General features: G+C 41.1%; 1 protein-coding gene across 7 annotated transcripts in view; it reads right to left on the bottom strand.

Annotated features, from left to right (window-relative positions):
• tmcc1a (transmembrane and coiled-coil domain family 1a) overlaps window positions 1-13,358 on the bottom strand; it is a 44,246-nt gene that overhangs the window by 17,148 nt on the left and 13,740 nt on the right. Inside the window, exon 1 of one of the 7 annotated variants that reach the window (XM_056385326.1) lies at window positions 12,809-13,331. The exons of the other annotated variants lie outside the window; for them this stretch is intronic. Coding sequence (XP_056241301.1) covers window positions 12,809-12,847 — 39 coding nt within the window. The 5' untranslated portion in view covers window positions 12,848-13,331. Of the gene's footprint in view, window positions 1-12,808; window positions 13,332-13,358 lie in introns of those variants that run through there. 7 annotated transcript variants of the gene reach the window in all.

The following is a 13,358-nucleotide window of genomic DNA, read 5'->3' as shown; positions in this document are numbered from 1 at the left end:
GTACCACAAGGCCTAATGGGGTACTATAATTAAATGAAATGAATTGGAATTAAATTTTCAACTCAATATCTCAGACATGGTGGTTCAATTTAAAGGATGAAATTTGTCGTAATAACGCCTCTTTTTACTGACTGCCCAAACACTGCCCATATCATTCATTACATGTCATGTTTTACTGACCTATTCTCCACTTCACAATAGAGCTGAATCTAGAAACAGTTGCAACAGCTAACCTCAAGCATTTACGATATATTTACAATGGATTAAACGTTATGTGCAAGTGTGTAAGACTTTTAACAATATCTGTGCCAATGGGGTCAGTAAAAAACCTCTGCTGAGATCCTTTTGTGGCATCTCATTTAATGGGTTTGAGACAGATGTGCCTTGCAGACAAAACAATGACCCAGTTTGATGAGTGAATCACATTACAATATCTCTTTCTCTCTCGTAGCCTTACACACACATGCATTTTACGCATTTGTCAAGGGGACATGACCTGCTGAACTGGTGATATATGTGGCCAATCCAGAGCAGGCATGCTTATCTACTTAAATGACACACCCGGCATTGGGAGTTTAGACTGATACAGCATCATGTGAGCTCCTACTGCAATGAATGGGAATACAGAATATGTATATAATATTCAAGAAAAAAATCTCTCTCTAAAGCACCAGTAATACAATATACAATTTGAATGTTTTGATGACGGAACTTCCAGGCCTGTATTTTACTTTAAACACTTTGGAATAAAAAGCTTTAAATGTAAAAAAAAACTTCTTAACACAAAAGGCACTAAAAACAACCAAGGTGAAAGGTAACCCTAACCCCAGTAATAGACAACTCATGCAACTGTTACATTGTTATAGTAAATAAAGACTGATTTCAATTATTTCTATGTGTATTTCCCGTGGGGGCTGGGCTTTACGTAAACATGACAAATACTGGCATTAGTGTGGAAAATCAAGTATTGTGAAGACAGGCAGTTGCAATTAAGTTACATTTAATTACAATTAAGATACAAGATGTTTTGTTTTTGGGAAGGCTTGGCACTAAGTTAAGATGCTGTGGGAACCATTTGTCATTTACCTTTGTAAAGTTTTCTTTTTGCACCAGTACCAGGATTAACTCCACCATAACCCCACCCTGGCAAAATACTACTGTTTTGAAGCTATCACTGTTGCCCTTTTGTATCAAACGACCATGGTGAAATTGGTCAAAAATGTTCTCCAGTTGGACAACAGAGATACTGTACATTTTGAATAGACAATACTCTGGCCGATGAGCTCACACATGACGACATAAAAAACGACTTGTGTGGAGATGTTTCCTCAGCCAGCGGACAGAGTCAACAAGACGCACATAATACATAATAGTCATTGTCACTCTGAGGAGCGAGCCTGGTGCTGAACTGAGGCCAAAAAGTTCTGAAAGAATCCAGAGGAGAAAGGGAAGAGACTGGCTCTGATGTAACTGGACTAGGGCTGGAGAAAAGGCAAATTGAGTAAGCATGATAGACAGAGAGTGAGAGTAAACCATAAAAGTTTAATTGAATTAGCGGTGAGAGCAATTACTATTAGAACAACATGATATAGTATAGTAGTATAGTAGTAGTTATAAGGCTTTACATTTTTTTTCGTGAAAATTATACATCTAAATATAAATTTAACCAAATCCTTGTTCTACTGTGCCAACACCAGAGTCCCCTCCACGTGATTGTAAATTGTGATGGCTTGTGCAGTGGAATGGTTTGGGGGTGTGAGAGGTTACATAAAGGCAGAAGAGCGGGAGCTTTGTCTGCACGGACTGAGGGTAATTCAAGCTTGAGAGAAGAGACAACCATGACTTGGGGATCAGGCCTTTTTGAACAATACTTTCTCCATAAAAAGAAGCCCACAGTCCAAGCCTGGCTGTCCACTCCTTCCAAGGCTAAGCTTCAGTGTAATCAATGGCCCTATTAGGAGTTACATAAACCACTGGGCACTTTATACACAGAGGCCATTATGACTGGCGAGGTGAGAGTGCATGAAACATCTTAGTAGCCAACTCTAATATTGGCATCTATAAGAGCCAGACAGGAAGGAAAACAAGCACACGCCACCAACAACCCAAATAATTAAACGTTCTTAGTCTCATTCCCTGTCTGGAAACTGATAACAGTGAACAGCATCAGTTCTACGTCAGAGAAGTATGTTGATGCCATTAATACAGTAACAGCGATTAAAATGTATCTTTAAAATGCCAGTTCACCCAAATCACAAAATATACACATACACAAAAGATATTTTTTCACTTTTGTGTAATCTAGCCACATTCATACATTTTGTCCAATTTGCCCAGATTTTGAGATGTATGACTTGTAATTTTAGTGAGTAAAATGGCAAGTTTTCCCGGAAATCAATTCTTCTTTGCTGCTCTAAAATAGTTGCTCACATAGGAAGTTGGGCTGTGCAGCCACTGGCATAGAAGAAGTGAGAGCGGCGAAGAGGAATAGATTTCCTGTAGCGTAATGTTAGCCATTAGCAAAATGTCAGCAATTTGGCAATGTGACACTGGAAAGTCCCACCAATAAAAAGGTAATGTGTACAGTATGCAAGGCTTAAATTTGGAGGGATGCCACTTGTATTAGGACAAGTAGTGTAGTTAGTGTTACATATTAATTTTAATGACCGACAGTTAAATTAGATAATAAAAGACTGATATGGCATTCATGTATCTGTTCATGTTTTACAAAGGGTTTAACATGAGCCATACCATGCAACAATGATGGCAATCATAATCAAATCCATACAGGGTTGGTAGTATGCAGCTGTTAATTCTTTTTTAACACATTGATATCAGATCAGTACTCTGTATCGGCCGATGCACAAGTTCAGGTATCAGAGTTGGTATCAAGGAAGGAAAAAATGGCATCTGAACATCTCTAATCAGAACTACTTTTTACTAAAGATCTGCTGCTGATCAATGGTAACTACAGCAGGTTAGAGGTCAGTGTTCATGAACATACAGCCTTCATCCTTATCAGCACATAAGTCATAAGCCTAACCCTAATAACAAAAAAACTGCAGTATAGAAATACCACAGATAAGATGTAATTATGATGTAATTTAGGTCATTTACATCCCACTCTGTGCACATGATGATGACGTTCTTTAAATTAACAAAAAATTTAAGTGACCCTTTGTATGTTTATGCTGTAAGTTTATGTACAGAAAAACAGATATCAACTCATACATATCATTATCTACTGACTCTGTGTTAATCAATATTGAAATCAGCCAGTGTTCTGCTTTGCTTCCATTAAATGTCTGAATGGATGTGCAGGTGATAGTGTAGTAGTAAGAGACACTATGAGTGCATCAGGTCAGATAATGTGCGTATGTACAGCAAAGCAGTGTGTGTACATGAAGGGAAACAGAGTGGGTACGTGGGGACACACAGTGATTGTCCATTGGTGGTGGTTGGAAGCTGGTGGTGTTGGAGCCGTTTCTGTTTACATTCAGCCTGTCCTTGTTGTGCAACAGGAAAACAGAAAGGGCACTAGCCCAAAATGCAAAGTTGGTCTGGCTGGATGCTATACAATACCCAGAGTACCATGGGGTAGTGTGCAGGCCCAAACACACTGCCAGCCTATTCATGTGCAGGAAGATAAAGAATCTTGAACAAACAGGACCAGCTTTTAGGCTCTGACAGATTATTTGGTCTGGAACCATCTCAGTTTTCTTGTCCTCTCCACCCAGACCCCATACCACACATTGTGGCTGCACGTTGACCTCACTACCCACTTTGGAGCAGACTTATTGGACAGTCTGGAGTCTGAGTACTGTTTAGGAAGTTTTAGCAATACTCCACTGTGTGAATTAGGCCACTAGGATGCAGTAAATTTCATAACAGGAGGACAGATAATGAGGAATGGCATTCAGTTCTCATCAGTGCTGGACAGCTATTATCTAATGAAAATCTTAGAGGCCATTCTCACATTACCCATCTGTGATTATCTAACAAAACAATGGTGACTGTCTTATGCACTGAGAATAACTTCCAAAACTATGCTCATCATCATACTGAAACTTCCATTTAAGTCTCAACTGGTAGTTCAGGAAACATACTGCTTTTTCACAGCAGACATTTTGATTTGTCACAGTGAGTAAAACACAGGTGAAAAAAATTAGCAAAGGCCCAGTCCATTCAGATGTCTCAGCAGCCATACGTATGAGGCAGCATCCACAATAACAGGGCCATAGACCTTGCACATTTAACTGGAATATAGCCACAACCAACTGCAGTCTCAACCCGCCAGGGGGAGCTAGACCACAAACTATGCTACAGGGTGCTTGCCATCGGCTGTATGGACAGTTGACTCTGTTACTAGTCTGTCTTTACCTGCAACCATTTCCTGCCAGGTTTCCTGTCAATAAGTCGTTGTTTTTTTATTGCATTCTTGCATTATCACTCTTACTGACAGACATGCAGGCCTTTACATAACATAATTCAGACCTGATGTGGCAGTCACATCGAGCCCAAGAGGCACACAGGTGCCTCTTGGGCTGATACTGTGGACAGGGAGGAAGGGAAGATATGTCAAGGAGATGAACAGCAGAAATGGCCAGAGTGAGGGTGGCAAATGGTGTAACCTTTGTGGTTGTATAATATGTCAAGACTAATGTTTCCCCTAGGATGGCTTTATAGCCGTGGAAGCTATTTTTTTGTGTGCTCTGCCTTGAGGTTTCTATGTATCTGCTGGCAGCAGAAGGGCTCTTGAGGCCGAAGTACATACAGTGTATTTGTGCACAGTAATGAGATTTCAGAAAATACACTTTAATTGAACAAAATGTAAGTATAATCTTATCTCATTTATTGAACAAAAATATATAAGCTAGTGGCTAGCTGTCGTTCACCCTTCCAATTATTCGCTCTTAACTGTCCTTTTTTCCACAATTAACTTGCATCACCGCACTGTCAAACATTAAATCGTTAATTTGCTTAAATGTAATTTCCTTTTCAATGACAAAATAACTTACACTGACAATGTTTCTTTGAGGGAATCCTTTGCTAATAATATGCAATGTTAATATCACTGTGAAGGAATCTCTCAGTTGTCTTAAGAGGTACTGTAAGGCCTGCCTCCATGAAAAACAAAAACAATCTGTGCATGTGGACTATCTACCTTCTATCTTTGTATTAAGATAGATCTTCCGAAGGTTTTCTATGTCACAGATATGTGTTATTCCTATCAATGAGTGTGTTTGTGAAGTTGCTGACTGTTTTCCCTTCAGCGAATGATTATCCTGAATCTGTGATCAGCACTGATTGCTTCATGGCTGACATCTACCTGGTGCGTGTTGTTATAATTGCTGTCCTGTCCTTATCAGGTAAGCATAAGGTTTCTCATTTATATGCTTTACTCACAGGTGTGTGTTTTGACCTGGATATGGAGCGTTAGTAGCACAAAATAAATATAACGTTAGTTTCCAAAGAGATAAGAGTGAACCCGCTCTTCTCCTCTCCTCTCTCATTAAAAAAAAAAAAAAAAAATCAGCAGGCAGCAGCGGCCATATTTGCATATAGGGGAAACACTGCTAGACAGGAGATCATCAGAAGAGATTAGAAAAGGTGGGAGATAAGGGGACATACTGTAATGTCAGATCATAAAAGATGTGTGTCTATTGTGTGTCTATGTCAGCGTGCAGAAAATGCCTATTTATGATGCTGTGTCATTTTAAATGGAACATTTTCAACCAACTGAATTATTTGCCTGAACAAAAACAAATATACTGTACATTTAATGTGTCAGTGGTCTACAGATTATTTTCCAGTGGGAAACTGAGTCTTGGTGAAAAAATGAAGGATTCCTAAGATTCCTAATGGCTGACACATATGAGAATGCAAGGAATGGTCCTGGATATTAGTGGACAGAAAATATGATGATATTTCCCCAGAGGATGTGATCAGATTTGAATTGTGTGTGGTTGTGTGCTCTAAGTAGGTCAGTGGAGCAGAGCTGAGCTCAGCGATCTATAGCCTCATCCATAATTCATCAGAGTCACACAAATGATATAGACTGAGCAGGGAGTGGCAGGGATACAGAGCATGCCCTCTCTGAGTCTGTCTGCCTCTGTCCTCCCTGTCTCAGAATGAGCAATTTCCCTTTGAAAACAATCTACTGGTCGGCGCTCTGAGTCAAGAGAGGAAAACCAAACACATCACTCTTTCAGAAAGGTGCGTGGTAGTATATTCTGCCAACAAGTCAAAGATGTTATATCCAGAGCTAATACTGATAGTTGCCTCAGTCAAAGCAAGCACTGTAGACCCTCCAAATTAATCTAGTCAGAGGACAGTGAGGAACACACATGTGGGTCAAGGTTTACCAGAACATCCTCAGTGACTGACTGACGAAATATGTGGCAATCCTTCAACGGCTGAGAAAACAGTATAGATTCACATGCATGCCCACATTAATGTCTTCTCAGTCTCTCACACACACACACACACACACACACACACACACACACACACACACACACACACACACACACACACACACAAAAAACAACCCAAAGAGGAAGGACCAGCTGCAGGCCAAAAATAAATACACAAAGGATGACCCATAGTGACTCACTGCTGACATGTACAGATAAATGCACATGACCTCAACTTGCACGGACAACAAATTTAAAAATATTCATTGAGACTACAAAGTATCAGAATAACCAGTTAAAATTACCAATAGAATATTAGGCCATTGTTAAAATCAGTCAGCTGGTATTGTTATTTGATAGACGAGACTGCATGAATGTCATTCATCTGTAGAGAGAAAAAGATGTGGATAATCTGTTGTAGAATATCAATCCTATGACATTTCCTCTGCTTATGATGCATTTAAATGTCCTTGAAAAGTGAACTTGACCAGCGCTGGTTCAGACATCTGTCTATTAATAGCAGCAGAGAAACAGGCAGACAGCTGTAGCAGACTCCTTCCTCATTCAGACCCAGATCAGAAACGTATCAAACTGGCAAAGAGGGAAGAATGGCTTAAACCTCAAAGCTGCTCTTTCTTTCTTTCCCCATGACTTCATCCATCCTACTGATCAACCCACCACTGACACACACATATACACACACACACCTACATTTATCTTTCAAACATTCCTCCACCCCATATCTACTTCCGTGCCATTCTCTCAGTCCGTCCTTTCACACCATCCCATCCGCCCTGATGGCTTCACACAAAATCGCTTGTTATGCATCAACTGTGAAGCTGTGATGTGTGTGTGTGTTTGTAGCCAAACGTGTTCCCAGTGTTGTGAATGCTAATAGCAGCCAGTGCCGGATAAGGGCGTTGGCCTATATGTATAATCACATGAATATTCAACAGCCTAATTAAACAGGCTGGGGCTACGCTTCAAAGGGAACACAAACAGTTGGGTGGAGAGTTCAAGCTCACACAAAGACACACACGCACACACATGCACGCCTGCACACAAAAGATCAGCATCTGATTCGAGGCTGCTCTCCAGATTTTACATGGTACAGCAACACATTTACAGCGCATCTATTTACTTTGTTTTGTTCATGCGCTTTGAAGTCGAAGACAGCAGCCCCACTGAGGTCTCTAAACTGTCAAACACAAACTTCTCTTTAGTGACACCTCCACACGATTCACAACTCCCTTTGCATGTCAGTCAGAGGACTTAAATTTAAATATGCGTGAGAGCAGGAACAGGAACCAGCAGTGCTGCTTCAGCACTGAGATCGAAGTGATAAGGTCCCATTCCAACATGTCTTTTGTTTAGCTCAGGCATTCAAAATACCTGCCCTAAGAGAAAGCTTAATTATGAGGTTTAGAACATTTAGTATTTAATACAAAGTCGGTGTATTTGGTGAATTGAAAAGGAGTCTAATTTTAGAAGACATTTTTTCCAGACTAAGAGGTTTTGTTCCACTACGCAGGCTGATGAGGTGGCTGTGAGATCAACCTCTGAGTATTCAGCTGGGTAAAGGCGCTTCAGCCCTCTTTGAACATCACCCTGTTACCATGGAGATGGGCAACCAACTCCACTGTCTGAGCACTGGACACAGATGAGAGGGAGAGGAATGAAGAGAGAGTGAGAGCTAAAGAAAGGCAGTTTCTAAGACATGAGGTAAGACAAATAGTGAGAAGGTAAAGGGTGTAGAGATGGAAAGAGAAAAGGAAGAGACACCGCTGAAGAAGTGAAGCACAGGAATAACAAGAGTAGCAGATTCAGATTCTTGTTCAGTAAGGAAAACCTGAGGCAGGAAAAAGGCAGTGTTGTAGTGTTGTAACTAAACCTAGAGTCCGAGTCAAGTCTCGAGTCCCCAGTGCTGGAGCCCACGTCGACGTCACCAGAGAAAAGTTGAGTCCCCACTACTAGAGTGAGAGTGTGTGTCATCAAGGATGAGTCTGAGTTGAGTTCCAACAAGGGCTCCAGTGCTCCACTGTAGCACAGTCAAAGAGCTGACATACAAATAAAAAAGTCTACATTAAACATAAATGACACAGCTGTCACCAATTCATAGGGAGTTTATTTACTGTGTGTGACACAATAGCCAAACAAATGCACTCACAAGCACAAAAATTTTAAAAAATAAAGTCAACACTCCTCGTCTCCAACTTCAGAGTCTGAATGTAGTTAATGCTTGAGTCCAAGTCCAAGTCCAAGTCATCAGTGCTCAAGTCCAAGTTGAGTCACAAGTCCTGAAAATCAGGACAGGAGCACAACAATGGGACAATGAGAGCTCTCACAAATGCCACAAATATGTATAATAGTACAATTGCAAATATATACAGGCCAAATCCATACTGATACGTTCTAGTATTAAAACACATCACTTTTGCTGTGTTTACGCCTGGCATCCACATTACTCCAGAGTGTCTGATCCCCTAAAACGGAGACTTCTAGAAATGCTGATGGCCCCGTTTTAGTTTGAATACTCCAGGTCTGTGTTTTAGTCTGGACGGGCAGAAACAGATCTTTTAGAAACAATGACACAGTCACCCATGTTCGCCTCCTGATTGGTGTCTTATCAGTCACAACTACAGTGGTGAATGCAACTCGGATAACGAAGCATTGCTGACCATGTTTTTGCTAGTAGCTGGTGCGCAGTTAAATTCTGCATTTTATTGCTACAACTGCCTTTGCTGTTCTTTGTTCGTAGTATTTTCTGCAACTAACCAACTGCAGACTAGACAATTATTTTCCTGTTTGCACCAGCAGGCGAATGGTCATGTGATTTGCGTTTTCAGGTGTGTTAGTATGGATGGAGATTATTTCTGATACACGCCAAAAGCGCTCTTCTGGACAGAGATAGATATATCATTTTAGTGTGGGGGCTGCCACACAATTGAGACAAACTGAAAGAAAACCATCAATAAATGAGCGTAGAACAAATGCAAATGCTTCATAAAGAACATGAATGAGTCACTGAATGAGTATAAAAATTTTGTGAATCAATTGCTATGGTCTTCACTATCCATCCGATTGAACACAATGGGAGATTTTGGATAGACATGTTGAGTAGTAATGTAAGGAGAGAGCAGAAAACAGGACAGGATAAAAGGGCCAAAACAGGAGATCCATTGTGTTTAATTCACAGTCGATACCAGTGTTTGCTCTGCTGATCATCAATTGACACACAAACAAACTGTTGGTTTAATGGACTTATTGCCTTTAGGTGAAAAGTAGGCAAGGCAAATATTACACCAGACACAAAATAGACGAATGAAAGAAAGGAGTATTTTGTTTGTCTGAGTTGAGGGACAAAAGATGAGTGACAAACGACCGGAAAGGGAAATGACTAAAGGGCAGAAAAGAGGGCAAGGACAAGAACTGGGGAAAGATTACAGAGTGGAGAAGGGAGCTTAATACATTTGAGAATGACACTTTTTTGGTCAAACCACAAGCCACAGCTCTCCCAACCAGTTCCTCATCCGACTGTAACACTGTAATAAGATCTCATAGTTAGTTAATGTCAACAACTCTGAACCACAGAGAGTCATGATGGTGCACTGACAACACGCACACTGCGCCTGAAAAACAATTAGCTACGGGCTGGTAGTTGGCAAACACAGCATTGGGATGACATCACCTTCAGTGTGGACAAAGAGCACATGCTTCATCATCCCCATGGCTGTCTCTCTCTCTCCCTGCTGAAAGTCAATCGAAACTCAGTTGTTTGATTATACATGGGTTTGACTGTGCGCTTCTGTGACCGTGTTTACTATGACTAGAGGACAAGCTGCTGTGCCAGTGCTTTGATAAGACCTGATTGTGTTTATATGCATCTGCAGCCCTGGTTGTGAATAAGAAAATGTGACCTAGCAAAAACCCTGTGTTTGTCTTTTGCAGCTTTTCAAATAACTCAGTGTCACTAAAATAGTTCCAGGACGAGCTGTGGTGTCCTGCTGCAAAGGGCACAAATGCTTTCATCACCACACAGCCAGTAGCCAGGGGAGGTGAGAGACGATGAGAGCACAGTGATGAGGATGTTAAACTAGCAGGGACGGAACAAGCCTCAGGGAACCAGGTGATGTCTGACGCCTCCCACTGACACTCCTCCTTACTGCTCTCTTACAGGACAAAAACACAGCTGGAATTACACAAGGCAACCAAGTCCTTCAAAAGTGAGGCTTGTCTGAAAATGCAGATATGAATTCTAATCATTCATTACTTTGTTGTTTGTTTGTCATTAGTTTGTTACAAATCCTATAAGTGGCAGCCATTATGCTTATTACAAAGGGTCAAAATCTGACAGTACAGATATACTTCCTCAGATAAAACGTGGAATCAGGAAGCATGGAAACTATGAGAGATGCAACAGACTACAGCTGAAACAGTTTGATTAGCTGAACAATAGAAAACATAATTGGCAACAATTTAGATATTCTATTAATAGCCAATTTTAAATAAAATTGCACTACACTATCTGCTTTCAGTTCTGCTTTCCACCCTCAAAGGGCAAGACTGATCTTTGGCACAAGACCAATACATAACATAATTGTATGTACCTGATTTAACCCAAGCACATTAGAGAAATAACACAGTAAAGTTAACCCAAGGCACTCGAGATACAAATCCCTGCAGACTCTTCTGTGTAATTCAATATTTTTCCATATGTACAAAGCTGTTTGTAAGATTTCTCTTTTTCTGTATGGCACATACTTACACATACATAAGAGCAGACAACTGAGTAAGGAAACATTTACATTAAAATGTCACATTGTGTTACTCTGTTGAAAATATAAGTAAAAGTAGGTATTTTTTAAATCAGACCACATTCCTCAGTTTGACTCTGCATACAGCTGCATGATTCCAGCTCAGCTTGACGTTGCTGCTCTTGTTTAAATTTGTGGCATGTTTTGAGCTGGTTAGGGATACTGCAGATGAATAAAGCATCTAACAAGGAAAACAAAGTATGATGACAGACAATAGAAGACAAGGGATTGGCAGTAAGACAGGTAGGCATGTGGAGATGTGGCCTGAGGGAAAGAGACGGGGTCATCTACCCAACCCCCCTCTTTTCCAATATTTCCCAACATCGCACTATTGAAGGGGAAAAGGTTAGCGAACATTTGCAGACGGGCCCTGGAGAAGGTTATGTTCTCCAAAGACAAACACAGCTTCAGTCTTTCTCACACACAAAAATCCTATGCTGTGAAAGAACTAGCCTCAAGGCTTAGCTTCTGTTTTGTCTCAACTCTGTAGCTCATATCCCACAAGAACCTACTCCACTGTTCTTCCCCATCTCCTGTCCTACAAAAGTCTTCGATCCTGACACTAAAAATTTTACGCCTTCCAGCCCTTCACGTCCCCTGTTTGTTTTTACTATTGTTCTATTTCTCCATCCCTCTGAGAAGAGAAAAAAAGACCAGACTACATCAGACTCCATCAGTCTGGGTTCAGGCCATCTAGTCTGAAAGTGAGATTGTGCTCCAGTCTGCCCATCTGTACACGTACATGTTGATGCTTCCAGGCATATGAGCATCTACCAGCACCATTACACAGAGCTAAAGATGAATAGGAAGGGTGTAGTCAGTCAATCAATTAATAAGCAGCTAATTGTAATTAATCCCACAGGCTGAGCACCAGCTGCAGAACAGACCCAATGCTGCGTTTTCACACACCCCCTCCACTCTCTTTAACAGAACTACCACCAGGGGACAGACATATGAATCTCAGTTTTAGAGCATGCTAAAGTACCCTGCTTTTGCAAACAAGTCATAACTGCTCCCCAATTAGCAATAATCAAACATAACGTTTACTAATAATTGCATCCCCTAGTGCCGGCTCCGACTGACCTCATAGGCTGCAGCACGAGTTACTGTTTAACAAGAGTTGAGATAAAGTGCAGACGCTTAGTGTAAGAATCAAACTAACTAAAAGTGAAAGGAAACTTAGCAGAAAATCTCTGTTGACCAAAAAACGTTTGACATGCAAGAAGTCTGCAAATAACCCCCCCAGCCCAAGTTGCCAAGTGGTCGATGTGTACACTGTTTGTGCACATGACAACAGAGTCAATTTTTAACATTTCAACTGCTGTCCTGAGCAAGAGGAGAACTCAAAGCTCTGATCGAGCAGCAGTAACCACAAACTCAACTCAACCACCAAAGACAGAGAGAAAGAACGTTATATGCAAAAGCATCACATTAGCATTGTAAAGATAATAAAAGACTTTGCCAGCAGCAAAAATTTAAGTCAACTGCGCCTTTAGTCATGAAGGGAGCTGCAGCATGAAGATGGGAACACACAGACATGGTTTTAATAAAAAACAAGCTTGTATGTTTTAAGCTTACCTTGGAGTACTGTCTACGAAGACTGAAGCGCTGCACCATCCTGACTGACTGACTGATGGAGCCACAGCTGGACCCCCTGCTCTACGCTTCTCCACTCATATCCCTCCAAAGTACACACCGCTCACATAGTACGCTCCACACACATACACAAACACACACACACACATACTGAAGGAACACACGCTACCCTCCTCTCCTATCCATGTGCACACACATTTCTAGTCCACGCCACTTTCTCCAACTATACAAACACAAATGAGGAGAGAGAAAGAGGGAGATAAAAAAAATGGAGGGAGTGAAAGCAGAGATAAAGTCAGCTCAGCTGTGTTGCCCTCTACTCATATTCACAGTGATCCCTGAGCTCTGTCGCTTTCTCTCACAGACACAGTCACTCCCACAAGATGCTAACCACATGGCTGTGAATGCGCAAGTGATTTCCAGTACACACACACAAACACACACATACTTGTGTAGATGAAAATGAGGTTTTACAGTCACACAGATACACACCCCTCCACATCCTCTCTAAACCATAGCCCTGATAACACAT

This window comes from Seriola aureovittata, chromosome 9, assembly GCF_021018895.1.
Source record: "Seriola aureovittata isolate HTS-2021-v1 ecotype China chromosome 9, ASM2101889v1, whole genome shotgun sequence".
NCBI classification, from domain to species: domain Eukaryota; kingdom Metazoa; phylum Chordata; class Actinopteri; order Carangiformes; family Carangidae; genus Seriola; species Seriola aureovittata.
This window is presented reverse-complemented; position numbering and strand designations above follow the sequence as displayed.